Source organism: Cucumis sativus, chromosome 2, assembly GCF_000004075.3.
Source record: "Cucumis sativus cultivar 9930 chromosome 2, Cucumber_9930_V3, whole genome shotgun sequence".
Classification (NCBI taxonomy): domain Eukaryota; kingdom Viridiplantae; phylum Streptophyta; class Magnoliopsida; order Cucurbitales; family Cucurbitaceae; genus Cucumis; species Cucumis sativus.
The window spans coordinates 847,888-874,187 of NC_026656.2; the positions used below are offsets into that span (position 1 = coordinate 847,888).

The 26,300-nt window shown below is 33.4% G+C and overlaps 4 protein-coding genes and 1 long non-coding RNA gene across 6 annotated transcripts; 3 read left to right on the forward strand and 2 right to left on the reverse strand.

Moving 5' to 3' along the window:
• Nucleotides 1-2,442: 2,442 nt before the first annotated feature.
• LOC105434538 lies at nt 2,443-6,401 on the forward strand. Its single transcript, XM_011650354.2, has 5 exons — nt 2,443-2,814; nt 2,977-4,800; nt 5,003-5,114; nt 5,772-5,948; nt 6,065-6,401. The coding sequence occupies exons 2-5, from the start codon at nt 3,142-3,144 to the stop codon at nt 6,283-6,285; spliced, it is 2,169 nt and encodes a 722-aa protein (XP_011648656.1). The 5' UTR covers nt 2,443-2,814; nt 2,977-3,141; the 3' UTR covers nt 6,286-6,401.
• On the reverse strand, nt 5,335-6,168 carry LOC116401974. Its single transcript, XR_004214303.1, has 2 exons — nt 6,054-6,168; nt 5,335-5,969 (listed from the first exon to the last, which is right to left on the reverse strand). It is a non-coding gene; the product is annotated as an uncharacterized LOC116401974 (long non-coding RNA).
• A 1,664-nt stretch (nt 6,402-8,065) lies between the features above and the next one.
• On the forward strand, nt 8,066-13,052 carry LOC101208869 (protein CONTINUOUS VASCULAR RING 1). 2 transcript variants are annotated; one of them, XM_031881415.1, is made up of 7 exons: nt 8,066-8,675; nt 9,088-9,140; nt 10,429-10,538; nt 11,297-11,464; nt 11,557-11,640; nt 12,052-12,178; nt 12,583-13,052. In XM_031881415.1, exons 1-6 carry the CDS (start codon nt 8,532-8,534, stop codon nt 12,147-12,149), a joined length of 657 nt encoding a protein of 218 aa, XP_031737275.1. In that variant the 5' UTR covers nt 8,066-8,531; the 3' UTR covers nt 12,150-12,178; nt 12,583-13,052. The 2 variants fall into 2 exon arrangements, with proteins under 2 accessions (XP_031737275.1, XP_004139344.1); XM_004139296.3 differs by having other exon boundaries at nt 8,072-8,675; nt 11,543-11,640.
• A 1,299-nt stretch (nt 13,053-14,351) lies between these two features.
• Nucleotides 14,352-17,522, forward strand: LOC101208626 (protein Mpv17). Its single transcript, XM_004139295.3, has 3 exons — nt 14,352-14,664; nt 16,114-16,208; nt 16,917-17,522. Exons 1-3 carry the CDS (start codon nt 14,515-14,517, stop codon nt 17,308-17,310), a joined length of 639 nt encoding a protein of 212 aa, XP_004139343.1. The 5' UTR covers nt 14,352-14,514; the 3' UTR covers nt 17,311-17,522.
• A 1,236-nt stretch (nt 17,523-18,758) lies between these two features.
• Nucleotides 18,759-22,429, reverse strand: LOC101208385 (proline-rich receptor-like protein kinase PERK1). The gene is made up of 8 exons (XM_004139294.3): nt 21,583-22,429; nt 20,771-21,331; nt 20,554-20,640; nt 20,388-20,458; nt 20,123-20,199; nt 19,667-19,814; nt 19,382-19,543; nt 18,759-19,294 (listed from the first exon to the last, which is right to left on the reverse strand). Exons 1-8 carry the CDS (start codon nt 22,184-22,186, stop codon nt 18,986-18,988), a joined length of 2,019 nt encoding a protein of 672 aa, XP_004139342.1. The 5' UTR covers nt 22,187-22,429; the 3' UTR covers nt 18,759-18,985.
• Nucleotides 22,430-26,300: the final 3,871 nt, after the last annotated feature.

The following is a 26,300-nucleotide window of genomic DNA, read 5'->3' on the forward strand; positions in this document are numbered from 1 at the left end:
TAACCTTTCATATAAAAAGAACTTGTAAAAGGAAAAAGTTCATTCTACTCTACTTTTCTTCCAAGTGTAAATATTTTAAAATTAAAATTTATGTTTATTTTAGAATTTGACTAACAATTGAAGGAATAGAAAATGGTACCCATCATAAATAATATATAAATTGAGAGATTGTTTTTGTTTGAGGAACATAATTTTAATTATATTAAATGTTGAAGATGAAGATAAAGTATTATTTTTCCCATTTATTACTATATACTAAACATATATTTCTAGAAAGGTAGAGGTTGAAATTGGAGACAAAAAAAAAAAAAAAAGGCATAGGTGGAGTTCCACTAATTTGCACGTCTATGTGTGAAAAAGTAACACCAAAGACCACATGCCATGTGTCCATTATATTTAATTATTTCTTTTTTTAACGTCGACCCGCGCTAACTATTCGATCTTTAAAAATTGATCATATTTTATATTTAATTAATTGACCACTTTTTTAATTTAAGAAATAGAGTATTCGTGAGAGTGCAATGGAAACGAGAATTGCTTAAATATATTTCATCTAGTGACATTTTAAAAAATATCGATCTCAATTGACCATTTAATTATTTTTGTTATGTGTTTGTAAGTAGTTTGACTTTTTCGCTACCAACGACCATTTCACTAAATTTTGATCTAAAATATTTGCACGTGTTTGAAAACATTTCCAAACAGTTCTTTAAAATACATTGCCCAAATTCCAAAAATGCCCTTCAACGTCAACAGATTTAGTCCTTAGGTCCAAGTTGGCGAAGCCCAAATTTCTAGACCCAAGCCTGAGGTGAAAGGCCCAACAAGAACTGGCCTAAGTGTGAAGCCCATGTTTGAACATTCAAGCCTGGATGAAAGATGGACCAAAAGATATTAGGCCCAAATCAGGATTACCATTGCAAAAAAATGGCCTCAGTTGTGATAGTTGGATTAACTACATTGGACTGCTGTTTCAAATTCTTTTTGTTAGGATGTTTATTAGTCGGTGTTATGACTATTTTGTATTCATCAATAATTTATTCCTTACATTCCTTACAGTGTTTAGCTATAATAAAATATAATAACTAACTTAACGCCCCAAAACGCTCTTTTTAAATAAACGAGCTCGTGTAGACTATCACTATTAAACTATGCTAATTTTGGTTGGTACTTATAAACAACTTATTTTATATATTTTTTATGTGGTGGAACGTGTACTCTAAGTTCGAAGTTTGATTTGAAACTAAAAAAAGTATTCATTCTAATTACTTTTGGAATGGTTATCAAACTTTTCAGAAGTGAACTACATTCACACACTCTTAACTGTCTCGATTAAAACTTGGCCATGGTAACTTCTCTATCGACCAACCATGAATTAATCTAACATGAAAAGCCAAAAGGTAAATGATAATTTAAAGACTGAGAAGTGTGTGAATTCTAATTTTACAAAAATATCGTCCATAAAATGGAATGTGAATTGTGATACTTTATTTATTATTTTTCTGTTTCTCGATTTTCTTATGTCAACGTTGAAAAATATCGATGAATTTAATATCACCATTTCAAACAATCATACATTTTGGTGACTACTCCACAATCATACCTAAGGATAATTTAAACTAAAAATTATAAGAAATTTCTGACTTGAAATTGAATGTCATCTAAATGGCAAAAAGAAATGAAGCGGTGAAAATTTGAATGCATTTATGAGAGGCAGCAAAAGTAAATATTAAAAAGAAAAAACAGTGCTATGCCTTAGCTTGCAAGAATCATGTGAATGCATTTAACCATGGAGCTCTTTCAATTAATTATACCTAATAAATCATCATTTTCAAAAACTAATTAAAGGCAAATTCATGAAATCAACCATTTATATGAAGTTTATAGTTTAAATAAACTTTGAATGAAATAATTCAATTCTTAATATTCCACCAATCTTATGAAAAAGGAAAAACAAAGGGCATTAGCTCCCTCATAAAATGAACAAGAAATAGAAACCATACCAAATGGAGAAATAAACAGAAATTTGATTAGTGAATAATGTTAAGATTGCCCTAATTAGCATTTAGATGAATTTGAATTTATGTTAAACTAGGACTTTTTATTACACTTTTTAGTGAAAGATAGAGATGCCCATTAGAAAAAAATCTAGATTAATCTCAGGTGACAAAAATAGCTCAACATAACAAGATTTTCCCATGCATAAGATTTAATGCTATCTCTCTAATTTCTCTAAAAACCAATTCTAATATCATAGATTAGAGAGGCAATGATTCCCTTTATTCAATATCCACATGAATCATTAATTGGGAGGAATTTTATTCTTGATTTGTAATTTTTATTTATTTTCCCCTTACACATTGCTGGTATGAGGATAGAAAGCCATGAAATTATTAATTTTCTATTTTGAGTTTCTAAAATAGTTGTTGCCTACAAATGGCCCAAACATTCTAAGACATATTTGTAAGAAACAGTAATGTAATGAATATATTTCAACCAACTTGAGTTCATGGCAATTTTCCTTCTTTGAAGCTTTAAGCTTTTTTTTTTTTTTGCTTTTTGCTGATAACAGGCTTTGCTTCAACATTACTCTTGAAAATGGCTAGAACCAAAATCAAGAGCAGCCGTTAATGAAAGTTTTAGGTTTCTCTAAGAATCTGTTTGGTTTTATTGAATCTTCGAAAAGAAACTAAGAGAAAAAGAAGCACCAAAGTTCACTCTTCCTTCTTTGTCAATAAGTCAAAGCCATCAACTGGTTCGATTGGCTTCGTCTCATTCGACGCTCTGTTTTGTATCTTCTCATTTCCATTGCAGGTATCGTCTTGTGTGACATCGTCGTCGTTGGACAGTTTTTGTTTATTGGTTTTGTTAGCCTTCTTTTTATGTCTACAATTACCTTCTCCTTTTCAGTTTGTTCTTCCCTTATTTATTTTGGTTCCATACTTATGTTTCCTTTTGGATTTCTCCTTTGTACAGAGCCAAACAGGTCAAAACTATCTTAGAGCTTGAAATTATTGTATGATATCCAAAACCATGCAGGGTTATGTAGGAATTATTGGAAATGGTTTGTGGAATATCAGCAGTGTTAGCATCTGACTCTGCTTTGCCAATGTACGTATATGAGATCTCAATCATTAAGATATGTCTCAGGACAGTCTAAGCTCAAGAATTTACAAATCATTTCTGACCTGTAACGATCCTAAAGGCATAGTTGATAAGAGCACCGTCAGAAAAAAGAAAGCTCCATCAAAAATGGAGAAACGTAACAAAAACCGGAGAGCTAGTAAGAACTTGTATGAATTTTCGGATTGTAGGTTAGGAAGAGAGAGAACAGCAATCAAAGAAGTAAGAGATGAATTCAGTAGTTCATCCTCATCTCAACTCATGGAAGTGTCCAGAGGAGCTCAGAAGCTGAATCGGACAATTGATTTATGGTCTAATGGGATGAAATATGATACACAATCTGACCAAATTGCAAGAGATTTGTTTGAAGGAGCTCTTGATTTGCAGCAGTCCTTGGTCATTCTAGGGAAATTGCAGGAAGCTTCGAGGTATATGACTGAGATGAAGAAAAATGAACGGACGGAAAGGAAAACAAATGGGAATATGGGCATGGAGAGAACAGGCTTCAACCGAAATGAATTTCATAAACCCCAGCTTTCAGCCGATTATTCTTATGGAGATGGTGCTGAGGAACTAAAGAAGATGATTCGAGATCGCCTTGCAAGACAACTCATCTTCCCGAATTCAACAAACGTAGCTGAAAGAATCACCTTTCCTGAAAGTAGTATGGAAAGCTCAGCTTCAGATTTCGCATCCACAAGCTCTAGCCAATCTTCAATGATGTACAACACTGCTACAAATCCAGCAAAGAAGGGTAATGGCAAAAATCTGATTGCCAAGCTAATGGGACTAGAACCTCAATCAAGCCAAATGTATGAAAATCTACACAAACGGTTTCTTGATGAGAAAATTTCAGATCGTCAGAGGCCCGAATTTAGCATGAAGGTGGCAGAGACAAAGAAACCAAAGTCTGCTATACACAAGATATCTCAGAAAACTTCAGAGTCAAATCTTAACACCCAGCAATCCAAAGGCATTCTTAAACATCCTGCAAATGAAGTGAATGACTATTTCAATTATTCCAGCTACAGCCGGTCAAGAGAAGAGCCAACCCATGCTGCCCAGCCAATTGTACTTTTAAAACCTGTGCGTGTTTCACAGGTTGAATGGGAAGAACGTCAAGCACAAGTATTCGAGGAAGAAGAAGCATTGAACAAGAAAAAGTTCATGAAACTGAAGATGAAAGAAAAGTATGATCAGCAAAAGGATGACAATAAAGTAGAAGCTTTATGTTCCAAAAAAGTGTTTGGGTCAATTGGGGCTGAAGAGACTGCAATCTCAAGGATTTATCATAGAAAAGTAGCTCAGAACCCAAAAGAAGATGATTGGAAACCAAAAGAATGTATCAACGTTATCAAGCCCAAAAAAAGGATTTCACACATTCTACTCGATCAAAATTTCCAGAAGAAAGAAGCAACTGATAAGAAAGGTTTTGATTCACAGAAAGATAATGTGGCTAGAAAAAATCTACTTGTGAAAGCTAAGATTGCGCCAAAATTTCAGGATGAAGTACAGGGATCCCTTAGCAAACTTCAACGCAAACGAAATGTCATAGAGGAACCTATCCCTCATGACTCTACTCCTACATCAGACACTGCCCACGAGTGCAGTCCATTCAGCATGAATCAAGCAATTGCAGAAAAGGTCATCAACGAGGTTTTGGTAGAGAAGTCACCAGTAAGTCCAAAAACATTTCATTTCTCATATTCCCATGCTATCACATGCCATCTTATTTATCCTGTTATTGTTTGGGAAGAAGATTATTGAGGAGTGAATGCAAAAACTGATTAGTTAGAAGCTCCGAAAATTTGATTGGAGATGAGGAACAGAATTTTAGCATGTGGAGAGAATTAAAACTTGTGACATTTTCTTTCTGCAGGCAATTAACTTTGGAGGCAAAAACAGTCTTAAGAAGCCTGATCAAACATATTCTCCAGCATCCTTATTAGATATGAAGAAAAAAGGCGGTAGCTCCCGATATCAAACATGTGGTAAATCTCCTAACTAATAAAACTAGAACAGCTAGAGCAGAACCTGGTTGTTGGCCATGCTCACTATTGCAAGTCAAACTAAGATCTGCACAAAAATCTCAAAATATTTTATTTTATACAAATGTAAAGCATTTAAGATATGAAAAGTTTCTGATTTCAAATTGATCCATAAGCATCAATAGCTATAGAAATAAGTAAGTGTAAAGAGTAGCTATTGGGATGGAGAAAACTCAGTGGTATTATGGATAGAATGTCGGTATACCTTTGAAAAAAAAAAAGAAATAAACATCATATGGTAACATTTTAGTCCCATGTTACCACAAATAAATTCCAATAATTCATACAACTAGCAACATTTATTATTTTTGCTAATAATAGAAGGAATAAAGTCTTCCTTGATGAAGAGGAGTGAAACAACATATAGTGATGTTGTAAAAAGTGAAATATCTTCATCTCCATTTTAAGATAAAAACGTGCAATTGGGGCTTCAATTCTAAATCAAGAGTGACAAATGTCCTTCAGTTCTATCTAATTAATTTTAATCAGCTGCTGTTTTTCTGCCTATTCTCAGTGTCGAGACATAAATTTACTTTAAGCATGCTTTCGTCGTTAAGATCAAGATGCTCATGAATTCATTTTTCTTTTTCCACATTACAGATCACTGTAGCGAAAGCCAGAGTTCTCTCATTCACTCATGCCGCAAACCAGAAAGCTCGAAGTACATAGACCATGAAATATCAGTTACCAAACCTGTATCTACCCCGAGAACTCCGATTTCGATCAATTCACCGCCTGACAGTCACACGAATGAGCTCAACCATCTGAATGCGAATGGTAACGAACATTCTGCATCAACTTTGCAAACCATAAACATACATTCATCAGTTTCATTTCAACTAACCAAACAATTCTTGAAGATTAATCAGTTGTTTAACTTACATCAAATATAGGGAGTTCGAGATTATGGGTTTCGCCGGAGGAATTGCCGGCGAATGCCTGTGACGGCGTGGAATCTTTGAGGAATTACAGAAAAATCAATGAAGCAACAAACGGAATATTTGGTTTAAGCTGCCGGTGGCCGGTTCGAGAATCGATGAAAGAAGTAGAGGAAGTTGTGGAAGATCTGGAGGAGAGAATATTAGTTGGATTGATTCATGAGGTTTTTGCATGAGCTTTGTTTGTTCTTCTTCTTCAACTTCTCACTTTTTCTTTTCCAATTGAGATATTATTATATCAAATTGTATAATAAAATTTAAATATAGGCTTAAAATATTTTTTAAATTTTCTTTAGTATATTTTAAATTTTGTTTATTTGCAAATATTTTTGTGTAATTTAATCATTTATGTTTAATATATTAAAAAAATCCTTCCTTCAATAATTAATTATATCAAAATTAAGATTGAAGATTTGCTTATTCATTTCTTGTACAATTATTTTTCTTTTGAATATTAATATATTTATTTAACCTTTTGTAATTTTTCTTTCTTTTATTTTTAGATTTGTTTGGGTACAAAAATTTAGATTATATTCATTTTCTTGTAAGTTTTTTTTGCCTTATTAGAACATACGTTTAAGTTTTTAAAAATAGGCTTAATTTTATTTGACATATTTAGATAACAAACGAGAAACTAACGTCCATGTTTAAAATTGAGTTTAAATGGTGGTCTGTATCTTGGTCGGCTAATAGTTTAAATGATCCAAAAAAAAAAAAAAATGATCGACGATTGTTTAACACATCTATAGCCATTTTCAAATCATGAATCCACCTTGAAATTCAAACCATTCACTCTCTATTATTTGCATTAATTGTCATCGTATTTGTATCACCTCATTTTTTTTTATTATTATTTTTATAAGTGATATAATATATCGTCAAAAAAAAACACATTGGCCTACCTAAAGTCAAGGTCACAACAATAGAAAACTATACTAGATCGTTTGACATGTCAAGAAAGTCTTTAATGTTCACTAAAAATTTAGACTCGTTGGCATTTTGTCATAAAATGACAATTGTGCACCAAATGTGTTGAACATTTTAGATGATATTTACATCCTAATTGTTTTAACTTATTAAGTAGCTAAAATACGTGTAATTAAGATATACATTTTTCTTGAAGATAGAGATTAACTCACTTTTAGTTGCTTTAGCAAACGTGGTGATGCAGCCTAAATACTTGCTAATCCATTCATTCAATCCCTCCATCGAATTTGTAGCATCCAATTCGGATGTAAAAACGTTAGGTAGGAGATTAAGTTGAGTCTAGTATTTGATTAGTTGTTTTAAAATATTGCTTTTATTTAAGAATATGATTGGATTTTAACACCTTTTTTTTCTTAAATAAAATTAATTTTAGTGTTGTATTAGTTAAAACGTGAGATTTTAATGGATGAAAAGTTTTAATTTTTAATATGCAACTAACTATATTCAAACTAACGAGCCTTCTAATCAAAGTACACATATTTCATTGGTTAGAAAATATATTTTAAACTAATTGATAAATCGTATGTAATTTCGAATTAGACACTCTTGATAGTTTGTGAGTTAGACTCGTCTTCTTACCTATAGGTTCACGTCCAATCGAAGAAGGACTAAGGCATTCCCTCTCTTAGTCTTTTTTCATTCACCACGAATGTCGATTACACTATCGTTATTCGTATGTTAAACAGGGAGACAGAAAACCTAACAAGTGTTAAATTAGTGGCTACAGTGATTTTCAACATTGCAGCATTATTGACTTTAAAACGTTGATAAATCTATCGTGAAGTTGCAATAACTAATGACATTCTAAAGCAATGGTGGGAAGGCTTTCTTAGTTGGTTGATACGACTTGCCGAATGGGACAAACTTTGTTTTGCTTTGTTGTTGATGTTATTTTTGTAATTTTAAAAACAAAAAAAGTGTAAACATTTGTTTGCAAAATGGAATTGTGCAATAACAATAAATATCGATAGTTTCAAAGGAAAAAGAACCCAAAAGGAGAGAAGATTATTGACAGCTCACAAACTACTTATTGACAGCAGAATTCTGTCCTCAAAGATCAAACAACTGACCGAATTACCAATCCAACAATGCCAATTCATACTTTCCTCCATGAGTTTCCACTATTCATTTCAATTTGATTCAATTCTTCAATCCCACTTCCCACTTCCCACTTCAGCTTTTCAATCTTCCACAAAATTCATTACTTCCAGAATTTCAAGTTTGGAATCTCAAAAAGCTACAAGATTAAGCTACAAATATTGTGGAGGAAGATCTCGAATAGTTCTTTCTTCTCTGGAAAATTGCTTTTCTTCAGCTTATTCTCCGATTTTGACACTGTTCTTACCGCTTTTTGGAGGGAATTAGGGTTAGGGTTTTTTTTTTTTTCCTTCTGAAAGAATAGACAAAAGGGTGTTGCTCTGTTAGTGTGGTCGTCATGGGTGATGAGAAATCGGCTATTGCCATGGCGAGCAGAGAACGAGATCGAGAGCTTCTTATTCCCGTTGCGGAGTCCGCTATTGATGAGGCATCTGCTAAACCTTCGTCGTCTTCCTCCTCGTCTCATCATTCTGGCAGAGAGGTATAATTTAGGCTGTCCATGCTTCATTTTTAACTGGTTGTTAGATTCGCCGACAACGTTTTTAGTTTAGCGCTCGGTAAATTTGCTATGGGTTTCTTTGTGTCAGAGCAAAGCATATGGGTACTTTTAACACAACTTGCCTCGTCTTACTAATTCTTGATCAATTCGTTCAGAAAATGGATGAATTATCTTTGCCCTAGAACTTCGTTTGACGAAATTGATTGATGTTGGTTTTGTTTCAATTCCTAGCAGCAATTGAATATTTCAAATCAATATTAAATTTCAGTATGTTCTTCTTGATTAGAATATTCACTGGGGCAATTTGAATTTATTAGGTTTTATGTTTTTTTCGTGGCTATGCATTTTTCTTTCTTATTATCTGCCTGACCAGTCTGTTCAATACTGGTTTTAGACATTTTCCAAGGTTGTTAGAAGCTGGGCCTCTAAGAAGTTCATGACTGGATGGTGAGCTCTTCTTTCTCTTTAGTTTATGTCATGTCATATTAGCTTGTTTGGTATCTTGATATCTATTGAAGTGGATTATCCTTCGTCTTACAGACATTGCAGCAGTCTGTTATATATCATTGGATCAGTTTTATGCACATGTCAATGCATTGTTTTATTCCTCTGTCATAACTCATAACAATAGCACTATGATTGCACGCTACCTGATCTCTATTGGCGAGCATCTTCATATCACATAATTTATCTTAGTTACTTTTCATGTACTTTACCTTGGCTTTCGCTTAACTAAATTTTCTACTATTGCCCATGGGTTGATGCTCCAAACAATTTCATATTATTATTAAATTTAGCTGGTTTATGTGTTTCCTTTGGTGGTCACCAGCTATAGAATAGTGGTTTAGCAGTTGTCCAAGTGTATTGATGCTGTTTGGCAATAATTGAAGGTGTAGGGTATCTAGGCTGAACGTGGGAGAAAATCTTCATGTTTTGGAAAATTGTAACGTCATAGAGTTTAATTTATTGGTCGGTGAAGAGACCATGAACCATTTGTTCAAGTAACGTTCTGAAGCATGTTTCTACATTTCTGGAATTTTCTGATTTCTCTCAATTGGCCGTTCAAGTAACATCTGTCTTTTGAAGTCAGGTTATGCTTGGAAGTGATTATGAAATGGTTAAAATCACTTTTGTCATTTTAAAAAATGAAACATGTTTTTAAGCCTTCAAAGTTAATTTTAATGGTATAAAAATTACATTTAGAAGTGTAAGATTTAATATTATTTAATTTTGAGGGATTACACGTGTGATTTGTATGATTTTCAGAATGAAAAAAGTGACTTTGACAATTGAAAAATTACTGTCAAACATGCACTTAATGTCCTGAGGGTTAAGCTTCCTTCTTTAAGGGATCTTTCCTAAGGCTAACAATAAATGCTTGTGCTTAATGACTAAATTTTGACTATATACATAAAATGAATTTTTTTCTCCATTACTAATCATTAGTCCAAAATTCTTGTTAACTCTTGCTCTCGATAACGGTCACAGTCACGGATATGAATGATCATTTCTAGTCTAGTTCTTTCTCTTTCCCAATTAGAAATTAAACTTGTATAATTGAAGTTATTTTTTGGACAATGGCAAGGTGGCGAACTAGTCATGCCTAGTTCCACCAATTTTTCTGTCTTGTCTAGTGTTGTACTTTCACTGCCTATTTCTGCATTTTTTTTGTTTTGATAAGATGCTTATCTCTGCATTCATGCTTCAATTTTCTAAAATAAAATGCTTCCTGCAGTGTCATCCTTTTTCCTATAGCAATAACATTCTACATAACATGGTGGTTTATTCGTTTTGTGGATGGATTCTTCTCTCCAATCTATGCACATCTTGGAATTAATATCTTTGGTAAGCAATTATTTCGTCTTTTGTTCTCCTGTGTATGGTATTTATTTGACATGTTTAATACACTAACTTGTGGTTGGTGTCACTTCATGTTTGGGATTTCCCCTTGCTAGTTTCCTTCTTTATCCTAACACAGCATACAGATAATCTATGCAGTTAGGGTGCCATGTGCTTGAATAAGACTCTTAGCTTTCTGATTTACAACGATGGCTTGATTACTCTTGCAAATATTCTTATATTTAACAAGCAACTAATATTTTTGAGATGCAATTCCTTTCGTCCACAATTTTTAACAAAATGCTTGGATGTACTTTAAGGATAAGCTAGCCTTGATGGTAAGAGATTGAGATGTTTTGAGACTTCCTTTTCAAGGTCTTAGGTTCCCCTACAGATTACCTAGAAAGCTTAATTTAAAACCTTTTTGCCTGTTGGAGGCTTGGAGCTAGTCTTTTGGTGATTGCAGTTTTCCTGGGGACAAGTTGGGATGGATTAAGAGCACAACTCAAGGAGTATGCCCCCCCCCCCCCCCCCCCAATTATTCTAAACACATGTTTAGATGTTCAGAACCATACTGAAATTTTTGTACCAGATAAATCTCAGGAATTTACTGCTTTTCTTGGTGTTTACCTTCTGAGTCTTTCATTTCTCAAGAATATCAGATCATAATACTCTGATTATCTACTTGCAACTTGCCTCATATGTATTGTATGTCTCTTCTAATTCAAGTTGGCCGTCGTTTTTTGTTCTTGCATCTTGAATAGGTCTTGGATTTGTAACTTCCATTACATTCATCTTCCTGGTCGGTGTGTTTATGTCCTCTTGGTTGGGAGCATCTGTTCTGGGCCTTGGGGAGTGGTTTATCAAGAGGATGCCATTTGTGCGTCATATCTACAATGCTTCTAAGCAAATTAGTTCTGCAATATCATCAGGTGGTTATTGATTATTTGTAGTTACCCTTATTTGGTTGCTTGATTTCTGTCAGTTAATTGTTTTATTTTTATAATCAGACCAAAACTCACAGGCCTTCAAGGAAGTAGCTATCATAAGACATCCTCGTATTGGCGAATATGCATTTGGTTTCATCACTTCGTCCGTAGTTCTCCAGGTAAACTGAAAGCAAACAAAATCTGATATCTTCTTTTGAAAATATCAATTTATTCATTAAATCAATTAGAATTTTAAACTTTAGACCTTTGTTCTGAAAACTATTACACACTTGATTACAACTTTTTCTCTAATTTTGTGTTAATTCTCAGCATTTAAAAATGTCTTTTACATGTTGGAAAATTATGTATTCACAGTTTTAAAGCAGACCCCTAGTGAAGGGTCTAAATTGATTGTGTGAAAATTTTATTGATACAATTATTAGCTTGAGGTTTTAATGGATTAAATCTACAAAAAATTGTGGTGGGGGCGTTCTTGAGCAGTAGTGCTCAGCTCAGACTTTGGAAAATGCATTTGCTTACTCCTCTCACCTAAGTAAACTTGATTATCTGACCCTTCTTTTTTGAGGCAGAGCTATTCTGGGGAGGAGGAGCTATGCTGTGTCTATGTTCCAACAAACCATCTCTATATTGGCGACGTTTTCTTGGTTCATACCAAAGATGTTATTAGACCAAATTTATCAGTTCGAGAAGGAATTGGTGAGGCTTCCATTTCACTTTTTTCTTGCTTGCATAAATTTCCCTATATGCTACTGTCAAGTCCAATATAACCGAACTGAACTGTCATTTCCGGGGCTTCATAGAGTTGGTATTCCTATTCTCGGTTACATTACATTTCAACACTATTGCGTGGTTTGAGCAAGTTCTTGTGACAGAATACAAATAGGTTAGATAAGAATTGTACTCGAGGTTAGAGTTGGGATTAATTCATTGATACATGGAAAATGCTGAAAGTTTCCCTCATATTCTCAAAACTGAAATGTTGATGGGAAATAAAGAACTGAATTTTTGTGTGTGTGTATATGTGTGTGTGTGTGTGATGAACCATATTCTCACTGGAGATCAGTCATAATTCTGTCATTATTTTTGCGATTTTATTGCAGAAATCGTCGTCTCCGGAGGAATGTCAATGCCCCAGATACTTTCAACAATGAATTCCGAGATTATGACCATAGACAGAAGTAGACTTGAGAGAAGTTAAGAATTGGGATATTAGGTTATTAGTAGCAGCAACATCTGCATATCCTCTTCTTCACCTTCGGATTCGAACCGACTACGCGACAAACCATCATCTGGGTAAGTGTAAGTGCAAGGCCGATATTGTTGCATCCCAGTGGTTAATTTCATGGCAGTGTGATTTGTGAACTGAGTTACCTTGTGAGAGTCTATCATTTTGATAGTTCAATATAGTTTAGTTTATTACATGGTCTTGAGAGGACTTCTGAAGAGTTGGATTTCTTTGTCATTGCTTACTCTTCTTTACTAAAATCAGTTCATTTATATTGATTCATGAAATAGTTTTGTACATGTTCGTGTTAAAGATTCATAAAAAAAAATATTCATTTAACATCAATTCTTGTTTATTTTGTGTTGTGACGTTTCATCCCGTAGGTGAGAGGTTCGATCTCCCCCGTTAAAAAAACCATGTCATCATGATATGTTTGGTTGGTGGCAGTGGAGCTATTCTTTTTTATTTAAATATTTAATTTCAATTGTAGTTCCAAGAATTGTATAAAATTGAAATTTTAACTAAAATTAAACAAGAACATTGGATGAGTAAAAAAGACAAATTCAACAGGTTAAGTATAATGGACGAAAAGGAAAAATACACTTTGAAATTATTGTTCGAAATGGAATTTTGTAACTCAAATTGGACAAGAACAAATTTTGTTTAGAATTGGAATTGTATGCTAAAAAGAAAACAATTCAATTCGAATAAGATTTAATAACTTAAACCAATATAGAAGAACTTCCAAGTTTGAAAGATACCATTAGATTTCAATTTGAACTACTAATGGCGTAAGGGGAATAAGAGGAAAAAGATAATAGTGTTAAAATGTTGGATGGGCTGCCGTTTGAATAGACATCAATTCTACCATTTTGATTTTAACGTTGTTCACAAAGTTCGGGAAAGCTCTTTAATTTTTCGTAATTTTGCATATGTATTTATTTATGATTTTGACCCTAGGGTTTAGAGAAATGCACAAATAAACTCTTTGACCTAGTAGCGTCGTATAATATTTGTTCTTCTTTTACCATTAGATGTAGCTAACACATTGTTAGTGAACCACATATATCTGCGTGTCAATATTTTGTAATCGTTTTGTTTCACCAAAAGGAAAATAGTCTAGCAAAGCTCAACAATAATATCATACAACCTTACATCTACTATGACATTGTCGACATTGACCACGTCCCTAACAAGAGTCAGGGGACGAGCATTATAGATGGTCACTTACCATCAACTTCAGTAGGTAAGTAATTCTATTTGTCCTTAGGTGAGCAACATTGAAGCATCCTTGACTTGGTATCACACCAATACAAATACTCTTGCATGTTAGCTCCACTCCAACAACCTGTTCAAACCAAAGGATTAGAGGAGTGAGAAGACCAATAGCACAATAGCAAAATGTTAAGGACTAAAATGAACATTTCAAAGGTTAAAATATATGCGATAAAAGAATCGAACATCTAACTTTAAATTCGATAGAATATGACTTACATCACCTCCAGTCGTTTCGTACAAAAAAAAATTAACATAAGTTATATATATATATATATATATTTTAAAATTGAAGGGACTAAAATGAAATAAACTCAAAAGTGGGTACTAAAATGAAATTTTAAAACTTTGCTTATTACAAGAAGAAAGAAAGGCGGGTGAGGAATTGTCATAAAAAAACTCGATGCCGTCAAAGAGGCAGTGAAATTTGGAGTTATGGGTTTCTCATCTTCATTACTCTTTTCCTCCCCTATTCTTCCCTGCACCCACTTCTTCTTCCTATAGATTTTCCTCTCTCTGAATCCCTTTCACCATGTTTAGGCTCTGGAAATGGTATCAGAACTGTCTCACCTTCCATCCTGTCAAGACCCAAGTCATCAGTTCCGGCTTTTTATGGGGTACTGGCGACATTGCTGCTCAATACATTACTCACTCCGCCACTAAAACCCATCTTCCAACTTCTGTGAGCATCAATCCCTTCATTTCCCTTTTCGCTTTTATAGTAATTTTATTGGGTTTTCTTTCTTGACTCCTTATTTGTGCTAAGGGGTTTTTGTTTTCATTGATCGGAGTTTTCTTGTTGACTTGATTCTTTTTCTGTTCTTGTCTTGTTTCTGTGTTAATTTCGGTTTGGAGCCATGGAATATGTATTTATCTTGTTTTTGCTAGTCCTAACCGATAATCTGCTTCTGTTGAGGCAAGAAATTACTGTTTATGTGATATTTTCTTTCGAGGAATCATAAGGGAAAGGAAAAGGGTTTTGTTCATGTGTTTCTTGATTGCATATTCAGGTCAATGGTATTTTGTTGCCTTCAGTGAATTTTTGAAGTCTCTTGATTAATTGATTTTCTTGGGGTGCGGGATATCGTTTTGTGTCTGAATGTATAGGAAGGATATTTGTTCTCAGTTTTTGGCAACTTTTTTAAAGGTAATATTTATGTGTACAATGTAGATTCTTCCTGTATTATAGTCTTTAGTTGAGTTTGATTTAGGTTTTGGAATAGTGAAATGTGTATTGGGCTAATTAAAGGCATTTTCACGTTCTTTGTATTGTTTAGTTAGATTATTTTTTGGTAGAAATTTGGATATTCTTAAATTACTTAGAAGTACCACTTTCAAGAGTTATCCAAAAATCACTATTCTTAAAAGCTAGTTTCAAATTTCATCCAATCTTTTTTCTTCTGAAGTAAGGAGTAGTCTGAGAGAATTTTACTTAGAACTACCGCAGATGCTGAATTTCACTCTTGGGGAACATCCCTTCAAGAAGGAGAGAAAAGCCCTCTAGATAAGGAACCACCTATCTCGGATTTCTTTTTTTATGATATATTTAATTTGGTTGTTTCTTGGTGCAAATATTCCCCCTTTTTCTTCTCTTTATCTATTCTTCCCTCCTCTTCAATTGTAGGGGTCTTTTGTTATCCGTTTCATGGGGATCTTTTGTAATTCATCTATATATCCTTCTGCTGACCGTTGTGTTCTTCTGCTTCTCTTGCCCCTTTGAGGCCTACTGCCTCTTGCTAATGGTTGAACCTCATTCTTGAACATCCATCAAATAACAGTTTCTTAATTGTCAATCTTCTTGTCAGTTCGCTAACCACTTACCTGCTCGTAGTTCAAGTTTGGCGTGATTATCTTGACTATCAATTTTTTTAACGCTGCTCCATGTAAGTGTAAACTGGATATAATCCTTTTCTGACCATAGAGATGCCGTTTGCAGCTCTAGATCTATAATCAAGTTTTTAAATCTGTGACTGAGATTACGCAATAGATACTAAAGCAGTCATCTATTTTTTGTTCTATTTTCATATTTTAGTTTTGCTCTTTTATTTCACCTCAACTGTCTCTGGTTTTTACCTTAAGTAGCTGCTACATGGTGCTCTTATATTGCAACTGAACTGATTCCTTTTTGTAGTCAGATGCTGTAGAAGAGTTCAAAATCAACTGGAAACGTGTTGGAATCACAAGCATGTTTGGTTTCGGTTTTGTTGGACCTGTCGGCCACATGTGGTTTGTTTCCTTTTATCTTTTCCTTTTCAACTTGCCATATCTATCATCTTTGTTACTTCAAGAATCGCTGCGTTGATTCTGAACTTTGATTTTCAAGTATATGGGTGGATATTTGATATGTGGTCGCGTTATCTTTACTTTCCACTCATGTCTCCCTATATTTTCAGAAAGACAACATGGTTCTACTATATCTGTTATCTTCAATTATCATATTTTGTGAATGCATACATCGTTCCCCTTTTATCTTTTGTTTGCTTAAGCCCTTTTGAGTACACCATACTATTGCATACTATGTTGAAGGAATCAATAATATTACTTATTACACATAGTGTTATCTCAGACGGCTCAAGTTTTTAAAGGATAATGTATCTAAGTTTCTTAGTATATATCAATATTCATTGATGCTTTTGATAATTTTGGTTCCATGAGGCTTGGGGTACGATATTCTTAAATTGTGCAACTTGTGTTTGAGTTTATATAACCGTCGGCTTTAGGTTTAGAAACCTCAAATTTGGGACATGTTACTTAGGCTCAACTTATTAAATGGTTTAAATATAATTCACTCAATTCGTTAACATTAGGTCATATAAAGTTTTCCTTTGGATGTAAAGTACTATTCTTCATTGGAATGATTGATGTAAAATGCTTGTTTTCTACTCTTACATTATGTGTGTACACCGATTCCTAAGACATTTGATCCTTTGACAGGTATGAAGGCTTGGACAGATTTATAAGGCTAAAACTTCAGCTACAGCCAAAATCAGCCAAATTTGTTGGGGCAAAACTGGCAATGGATGGTCTAATCTTTGGCCCAATCGATTTAGTTTTCTTCTTCAGTTATATGGGATTTGCCAATGGTAAAGATGTTGCTGAAGTGAAAGAAGACTTGAAGAGGGACGTCCTCCCCGCATTCATCTTGTCGGGTACAGTGTGGCCGATCATTCAGGTTGCGAACTTCCGATACGTGCCAGTGAGGTACCAACTCCTCTATGTTAATATGTTCTGCTTGTTGGACAGTGCTTTTTTGTCATGGTTTGAGCAACAAAATGATGCTCCTTGGAAGCAATGGTTTACTTCTTTTAATCCTTTTAAAGATAGATAAGAGATTTTGAGACCTATCTTCTCAATCTCAGCCTTCCTTTTTTTCTCCCTTTTTTCGATTCATCACATTGGACTGAGGAATATGCTGATTTGTTCCCTTTATAATAGACTGTGAAGATATTTCTAAGCCACATTTGTGCAATCTCTTTGTGTGTTTCAATCAATCATCATGCCCTGTTTTAATGAAATACAGCCCATAGATTTACCTCTGCATTCTCAATTTTGACCCTTGTGTTTCTCTAGAGGAAGCAACACTAGTTCTATTATACTTTATCATTTTTCCTTGGGGCATCCCGTTTAAGTTTTTTTTTTTGCTATATGTGAAAATGGTTTCAATTTTTTTTTTCTATTCACAACAATTTCTCTTTCATTTTTGTGTTTTTAAAATTTGATTTTAGTTCATAGGTTTATATTTAGCTTTGTATTATGGAAAGAAAAAAGAAAAAAGAAAAGCAGCTTCTTGTTGTAATTGAACTCTAGGTCCTGAATTTTGTTCTTTTATTTGATTTTGCTCTATCAAGTCTTTGAATTTTGTGTCCACTCGATAGATCTCTTAGCGTATAGTTTTGTCTAATAGGTTTTGACGTATTCAATTTTTTTAATTAATGAATTCACTAAATATGAAATTCATATTTAAGGGTTTGTTGGACGTGAAATTTATATTTATATTTAACAACTCAATAAAAAAGTTTATAATTTTAAAAAATATCATGGGTTTATTAGCACAAAATTGGACCGTTGCTAAAACTTATGATCTATTATACACTTTCAATTTTATGGAATTTTATGCCCAATAAATGTTTAAAACTGTAATTTTGTGACTTAAAATGACTCAATTATTTATTTTTAAATAAAATCAAATATTTCAAATTGGAATTGTTATCTGTTTCAAATTATGTTTTTAAGGGGGAGGAGGCTTCAAGTTTAGAAATTAAGAGATAATATACATTGGGAATTACATTTAAAGTTATTGAACAAGTCCCTTTGATAGGAAGTTATTGAACAAGTCCATTTGGAAATAAAAATAACTAGCCTTCAAAAATAATAAAAAATTAGTAACTACAATTACTTAAGAATTAAGTCACACTCGAAATAAATCTGTGCTTCAAATTCTCACCAAGTTCATCTCGATTTGCCTTTTATACAATTTTGGCTTTAAGTTTGTACAAAAAGTTTCAAAATCACCTTTCAATTTCTACTACCAAGACTGGAAAAGTTGTTAAATAAATAAGCAAAAGAAATACCTCAATTTTAGATTTATGTTCAAATCAATAGAAAAAATTTGCAACAATAGCTTTCTAGAACAAAATTCATGGATTAAAACAGAATATTAAAATTTTAAAATATAAGATATAATAACATGCAAGCTCCAATGATGACAAAAATATAAACAAAAATAATATTTGCCCATACAAGGAATAAGTCATATGACAAGTTGGAGGATATGCCTAAGGCAAATGAAGAACCATGTTACTTGTAATTTGTATTATAAGCAAATAATATTGATAATAACAATAATAAATACAATGTGAAAACAAGATATCCAAAGAAAGGGAAAAAAATGGGTTAATTCAATATGAAAATGATGCCTTTTTTTTCTTCTTGTAACAATCGAAGTCAAGAGAACAGCCTGTGTTCGTTTCTTTACATAGAAAATTTAAAACAAAGCCTTTGTTTCAAGAGCGTCCACTAAAGCCTCCACTCTCTTTCTTTGCTGTTCTCGTCTCCATTTCTCTTGTGGTTTGCCCTTCGCTGCTTGATCCCGACGGATACAGCCCGTACTCGCTTGTCGGTCCGCTGTACTCGCTGCTCGCTCCATATTCTGTGCTTCCCAATGCCACTTTTCTAAACTTTCTCAAGTCCTCGTTGTACTGATGGGTGTCGTAGTCCGAGCTTCCATGAGAACTGTACATTGAGCTCTGCCCGGGTTTCACTCCTTCGTTGAGATCCGACAACGAAGAGTCTCCTTCGAGCGCTCGTACTACCTGCTCGGTTAACAGTTGCAGTGGTTTAATATATTATACACACACACATTGAGTACATTATTGGAGGTTTTCAACTGTGGTTATTACCTGACTCATTCGTGGTCGACGCTTGGCAGAATGACGAACACAAGCAGCAGCGCAGGCAACCATGCGAGCCATTTCATTGTGGTTGTAGTTGTTCTGCAGCCTTGGATCGACCAAAACATCGAAGTTTCCATCTTCTAAAGCTCGGTTCATTAGCGGCCTAGCCTGAAATGGAAATGGTTTATAATGTTTACAATTTGCACCATCATATCGAGAGCAACAGAAATGAAAACAGTGAAGCTTCAGAAAAGATTACGACAATCATCCATGAGCAATACTAGAACTTACCCAGTCTACGAGGCTATCTTCCATAGCAGTATTACTCATATCGACTGGTCGACGACCAGTGATCAACTCCAAAAGCATAACCCCAAAGGAGAAAACGTCTGATTTTTCAGTTAGTTTGCCACTAGAGGCATACTCTGGAGCAAGATACCTGAATGCAGAATGGGAGAGATTGAGAACAGAAGAAAATAACGAAAGATCTAATCAACATATTTAGAAATCTATCAGATTGTGTATGGCATCTCGAAATGCTGCTCATGCTCGAATGTTGAATTTCATTTGGACGATTTTTTGGGAAGAGAGACATTCACGATGAAAATAACAACAATGATACTAGAAATTATTCTCACGCAAGGGTATTGACATGAAACCTAATTCATTATAGAAACACAATAAGCAGTAAAGGGTAATCTTCCTCCGATGAAATTTGAAAATAACAGGATTCGAGAAAGGCCGTACCCAAAAGTACCCATCACTCGAGTTGATACATGGGTATTGACATCAGAGGTAAACTTTGCAAGTCCAAAATCAGCAACCTAGTAAAACAAATCAGATTGGTCATCAGAACAAGAAGAATATGACAAATCCTTTAAGTTTCCGAATGGAGGTAATCTACTTTCAATGTCTAATCAGAGCAGTATAAATGAATGACAAATGCGAACTCAGCTTCCAGCCAGAACAAAAAGAACACTACATTTCAATGTGTAAAACTAAACATCAATACCTTTGCTTCAAACTTGAAATCCAACAATATGTTAGCAGCTTTAATGTCACGATGAATGATTTTCGGGTGACCTAATTAACAAAAATGTAATAATTAAATTCCTTGAACATATCCATATCGTCAATTCTATCAATTTACCATAAAACAGAAACATTAGATAACTTACAGTCCTCGTGAATATAAGCTAGTCCTTTTGCTGATCCTAAAGCGATTTTAAGTCTAGTCTGCCAATCCATGGTCGGCCGCCCTTTACCTGCAATGAAGGAGCTATACAATCATAACAAGCGACGCATAAAACTTTAGTTGAACTAACTTCTAACTCAAGTACACAAGGAGATTTGCATATTACAATGAGAACGGTTGAAATGTGGCTATAGCATTACCATGTAAATGGAACTCCAAAGTGTTGTTAGCAACAAACTCATAAACAAGCAATCTTTGAGACCCAGTTATGCAATATCCAACCAAAGAAACAAGATGTTTATGATGAACTCGGCTGATGATATCAACTTCGGCTTGAAATTCTCGTTCGCCCTGCCCACTCCCAGCTTTCAACTGCTTGACAGCAACTTCCTTACCATTAGGAAGAACTCCCCTATGCACATATCCAAATCCACCTTGTCCAAGGAGATTCGCATCCGAGAAGCCGTCCGTGGCCATTGCCAATTCCTCATAAGTAAAAGTACTCTTTGAGAAACCATAGGCCATATGAGGGGGAGGTGGCGGAGGGAGCGGCGTTTCAGGCCCAGAATACATAGAGCCCGAACCTCCACTGCTACTCATATAGAGCGGAGGTGGAAGTGGAGGACGAATGCCAGTTGGTGAATGCGGGGGTCGGGATGCAACTACCGGTGGAGGAGATGGCTTTGGCACCATCCCAACTAAAGGATCAGGCGGTAGAGGAGCATTGTTCTGCCATTGCTGCTGACCAGCATAAGGGTCAACTGTAAGCAACAAAATAGTTCAAACAAATAAGGTCATCTAAAATGTAGGATGCAAATAAACCGATGATCTCATTAAAGGCCATCGCAGACAACAGTACAAGATCCATGAAATCAGAACTTCAATGAATTGAAAAAGAAACAATGTAGCAAATAAGAATTTGATCAATTCAAAGAAAGAACAATAAGATGTCAATAAACCCTAGAAATTTTGAGTACTCTGAAATGATCCAAGTTTCCGGCGATCATTTTACCTTTAGGGTCAGGCGGAGGGTGTGGATAAAATCCCTCTTCATCGCGTCGTCTTCTTCTTTTCTTTGTACAACAAAGGCATAATATACTCAGCAGAAGAACAATTACCACTCCACCAATTGCTATTCCGACGACAAGTCCGGTTGATATATTAGACGAGGATGAGGAAGGCGTTGAGGGAGGAGGAGGAGGCGTTCTGGACGGAGTAGACGGCGTATGAGAAGTCGGAGGCGGCGGACTACGGCCAGTTGGTGGAGACGGAGAGGTAGTAGAAGACGGAGGAGGTGGAGAACTCGAAGGTCTGGACGGCGGAGGAGTGGAAGCCGGTGGTGAGGGAGTTGCAGTGGGCGGGGCGGGCTCTGGAGTAGACGGCGGAGGCCGTGATGGGGTGGCTGGAGGTGGCGCAGAAGTTGGCGGAGGCTGCGAAGGAGCTGGCGGCGATGCAGCGGTAGGTGGAGGTGGCGACGGAGTGGTAGTTGGCGGCGGTGTAGTAGACGGCGGCGGTTGTGCTGGAGTTGATGGGGGTGGAGCAGTAGGGGTCGGTGGCGGTGGGGATGTCGTATTGGTCGCCGGCGGAGACGTCGGCGCCGGAGTAGGTGTTGACATTGAAATGGAAAAAATCAGTAATGAAAGTATCCGAAATCAAAAACTCTAAGAATTAAAAAAAAGAATCAAAGGATAAACAAGAAAAAGGATTATGATGGGTTCAAAATTAAAATCCAAATTCTTGTGAGATTGATGATAAATCAAAATTCTCCTACTTTCTCTCTCTAGATAAAGAAGAGAATAATGGTCCAAATTCTAGAGAGGGAGAAATGAAGTGGAGAATGTTGAACAAGCTGACACAGACGCGGCCAAACAAGGCGTTCTTTTTTTTTTTTCTTTTTTTTTTCTTTCCTATTTCACTTTTTCGGATTTCGGCCGTTTGAAGGAATTTAATTTTTGTCGGAAATTACCATGGTAGCCTTTTTATATAGAGAGAGCGATAGTTAATATGGGAAAAAAATTTCGGTAAATATTAAATTATATCCCTAATCTGTAGGGTTTAATTAATTTTTATAATTGTATCACATTAATCCTCTTCTAAGTTTCATCTTTATAATTTAAGCTAATTAAATTTACTTGAATATTTTTATAGGGATTATTTCTAAAAATTATCTATGTATTAATTTTCAAATTATATAGACGTCTTTAAATTTTGTAAAATTTTGATAAATTTATGAACAATTTTGAAATAAAATTGTCTTAAAAACTAAATTTTGATTTATTTTAAAAAACATAGCAATTATAAAAAAATTTGAATTTAAATTGATACGATTATGATTTAAATTGACTTAACAGTTTAAATAGTTTTTTAAAAAATTTATTACAAATGTAAATATTGTGTCAAATATTAAAGTTGATTTTGTGGGTATAAATTGACATCACTCCAAACAATTTTTTGTCAATAGGTTTTGTACCTAGATTTTTAAATATTACAATTTTTTTATTTGGGATTCAATTTAATTTAGTTCACACCTTTGAAATTTTTGTAATTTTACTTCTGAGAGATGAGGTTTGTTTGGATTTAGTTCTTAAGTTTAGTTTAGAGATTTACAATTTTAAAACTTATTTCCTAACTAAATATTTTTATTTTAAATTAATTAAAATATAAAAGAAATAAAACTAATTAAGCTTCCTTCTTTCTTTTGCTTCATTTTAAATCTCCACTTCATGAATATATAAATTAATTCTTAGAAGGTAAAGTTAGAAAATGATAATAAAAAACAAGTAAAAACTTGAGATTTCTAGATAAAAAATTGCCACAAATAGAACATTACACCAAATATTTATGCTTCATAAAAAAATAAAGTTTGATTAATTTTATTTTATGAACGATAAATATTTTATCAATTTTCTATACTTTTAAAAATTAAATCCTAAAAAAATTAGTGTCTTCATCCACTCTTTGCTATAAGTAGCATTTTTATTATAAATTATGGGAATATATTCTTTTTTTATTGTAAAAAAAGTCATTCAATTAAATTTTAATTTCAAGAGATAAAATTTAATATTTATAAAAAATACAGAAACTAAAATTCAAACTATATAGTAAAATGAACAAACTCCAAATGGAGCAAAATGCTACAATTAAATAGTTAGTTAATCAGTACTTTAGACTTTAAGTATAGAGTTACATATATCGAAAGTGATTTTTTTTTTTTCAAAAATGGTCAACTTAGATTAAAAACAATTTATCTTAGCTTTTAATTTAGGAAAATATTTTTGTTTTTGGTAGTTTAGGCAAAAGAGAAAGAAATAATTTATTTGTTAAAGGAATTTGGTTTGAGAGAATCACATGGAGTGAAGAAATCGTCGTAGGTGAGCTGTCCAGCTCGGATAAGGGGCCTGCAACGGCGGGGCCTACACGGTTGGCCCGCGATTTTTTCATTTCGGCACACACGCCGTTACTTATTCCTTCTCCAAACTTTATATAATATATCCTTTTAATGTTTAAAATATTTATTTGATTATTATTTTGAGTTAATAAATAAATAAATAAATATTTAATTCAAACACTGATGAAAATAATTGTTGATCCAATATTGATTAATCGACTATTTATTTAGGTTTGATTGGAAGAGTGAAATTGAAAATCCAAAAACCTAAATAATTTGTGGTTTATACTTTTTGAATAAAAGATACGAAAGATTATTTTGTTTATTCAAGTTATTTTTCATTCATTAACTAGCTAGATATCCTAAAATGGATGTGTTTTTCCTGCCTCATATTGGATTTGATTATTTTGTTTTTGTTTTCTTAATTTCACTTGATGTTTTTTGTTTAAAAAATAATTAAATTAACAAAAAAAATTACACTCTAGAGAAACTTAAATATAACAAATTAAATAAATCTTTTTTCCTAATTTATCTTAAATATTTTTCTGATTTTTTTAAACGAAAATTGCATCAAATAACAAAAAAAACTCATAAATTGTATCATGACTATTCGTTTTTAAATTTGCTACTTTTACCATTTTAAAAAATGTAGTAACATAAACTCTTTTATCATAAATTTTTTTTTGCTATTTTAATGTCCACTTTTTTTATAAAAAAAAAAAAAACAAACAAACTATCTTCTATCTTCACTCCAAATATATTGTCAATTTCTGTATTTGAGACTATTTTCCTTTTATTTTTTTCTTAATCTAAACATTTAGGAGGGCTAAAGTTTTGGTAATTATAGTTTTGTTGTGACCTACAAACTTTTGGTGGGTATGATTTGGTGGAAAGTTCCCCACCAAACTTATCATAGTCTAGAGTGGGGTCCAGAGATTGTGTGTAATATGATCTCTTAGGTCGCCTTAGTTTGATGATGAGGCTGTCAACCATGTGATCTTTTTTCACTCCCACACTACACCTTATGATTATTCTTCTCTACTTATATCCCATTTGCCACCCTTTTTATTCCCCAACCACACTTTTTTTTTCATATTGCTTTGTTGTATTTTTCATAAAAAGGAAATTCTTTTACAAATTGAGAAAACTTAGCAAATATAAAAATTATCATTTTTTTTATCCAATTTTGCTATATTAGTAATGTTACCGTATTTAGGACGTGTTAGAGTTGGTTGGTTGTCAACTAGTTCGTTTTTATAATTATATATAAATATTATTATTTTCTGATTGATTTGATTCGAACAAACAAATTGAATTTATTATTTAATCTTAATGAATATCCCTTCTTTGATTTTGGAATGGAAAGATTAGAGAAAATTATCAAAGCAAACATTATAAAAGTTAGGAAGTAACGTAAATAAAGATTAAACGCAAAATAAACTAATCTAATATTGACACATGTAAAATGTGCAATTGTTTTTAGGCCAATTTAAAGATTTTCTTTTCACTTTTTATAATATTGTACAATCTCTCGTTAAAAACACGACTAGTTCTATCGAACCATTTTTTAAGTTTTTATAAACTTTGTTTGGATTTTGAAAAATATTGGTAAGATGCAAATAACATAACAAAAATAATAGTTTGTTGTATTTGTTTATATGTATATTTTTAAAAAACTTCCATTTTGGTTGGCTTTCTCCCTATAAAATCTTTACTTTGTTGAATCCATCTCTTTCTTTCTCGTGTGATTATACCCTAATTTGTAACGTGAATTTTTTTGATTCATTATTCTCATACCATTTTAAATGTTTGTTTTTTCATGTACTAACTACCAAACTCCAAACCCATTCCCTCCTCAAGAGTTTTCAACCTAATTTTATTTTCCATCATTTTGACGTTTCACGTATTCATTCTCGATTATATTCCATAATTCAAACGATTTCATAACGATCTAATTCTCGTACGCTTTTTTCTTCTTATTTTTCTAGATGTATCTATATATTTTTTAAATGAAAAAAATGGTAGTGGTTTGATTTTGAAATAGGCCTTGTTTGGCTGCGGGAAATAGAAAAGAAAAAGAAGGTGTACGTGGAAATGGATATTTGTCATGAAAATTGGATGAAGAAACAAACTTGAACTTTCCATATATTCCATCTTACCTTATTTATAAAATAAGATTTGTTTCAATTTATTCAAAGAGAAATCATTGGAAAATTAAATTGGAACTATTGAATATTAATTTTAATTTATCATTAGCCTACATTTTTTATTTCTTGGATTTTCATTGCCAGTATTAAATTAGGGTTTCTTTCCAGAATAATAATCCTAAAAATGAGGTTCCG

Bases quoted from the DNA above. Each gene is read 5' to 3' on its own strand.
- LOC105434538 (XM_011650354.2), top strand. From the start codon at position 3,142: ATGTCTCAGGACAGTCTAAGCTCAAGAATTTACAAATCATTTCTGACC. The intron at 4,801-5,002 runs GTAAGTCCAAAA...TTCTTTCTGCAG, and splicing joins TTTTGGTAGAGAAGTCACCA to GCAATTAACTTTGGAGGCAA. The intron at 5,115-5,771 runs GTAAATCTCCTA...TCCACATTACAG, and splicing joins CTCCCGATATCAAACATGTG to ATCACTGTAGCGAAAGCCAG.
- LOC101208869 (XM_004139296.3), top strand. From the start codon at position 8,532: ATGGGTGATGAGAAATCGGCTATTGCCATGGCGAGCAGAGAACGAGAT. The intron at 10,539-11,296 runs GTAAGCAATTAT...CATCTTGAATAG, and splicing joins TCTTGGAATTAATATCTTTG to GTCTTGGATTTGTAACTTCC. The intron at 11,465-11,542 runs GTGGTTATTGAT...TTTTATAATCAG, and splicing joins TAGTTCTGCAATATCATCAG to ACCAAAACTCACAGGCCTTC.
- LOC101208626 (XM_004139295.3), top strand. From the start codon at position 14,515: ATGTTTAGGCTCTGGAAATGGTATCAGAACTGTCTCACCTTCCATCCT. The intron at 14,665-16,113 runs GTGAGCATCAAT...TCCTTTTTGTAG, and splicing joins AAACCCATCTTCCAACTTCT to TCAGATGCTGTAGAAGAGTT. The intron at 16,209-16,916 runs GTTTGTTTCCTT...ATCCTTTGACAG, and splicing joins GGACCTGTCGGCCACATGTG to GTATGAAGGCTTGGACAGAT.
- LOC101208385 (XM_004139294.3), bottom strand. From the start codon at position 22,186: ATGTCAACACCTACTCCGGCGCCGACGTCTCCGCCGGCGACCAATACG. The intron at 20,459-20,553 runs GTAAGTTATCTA...TTTGTTAATTAG, and splicing joins AGCTTATATTCACGAGGACT to GTCACCCGAAAATCATTCAT. The intron at 19,815-20,122 runs GTACGGCCTTTC...TTCTGCATTCAG, and splicing joins CGAGTGATGGGTACTTTTGG to GTATCTTGCTCCAGAGTATG.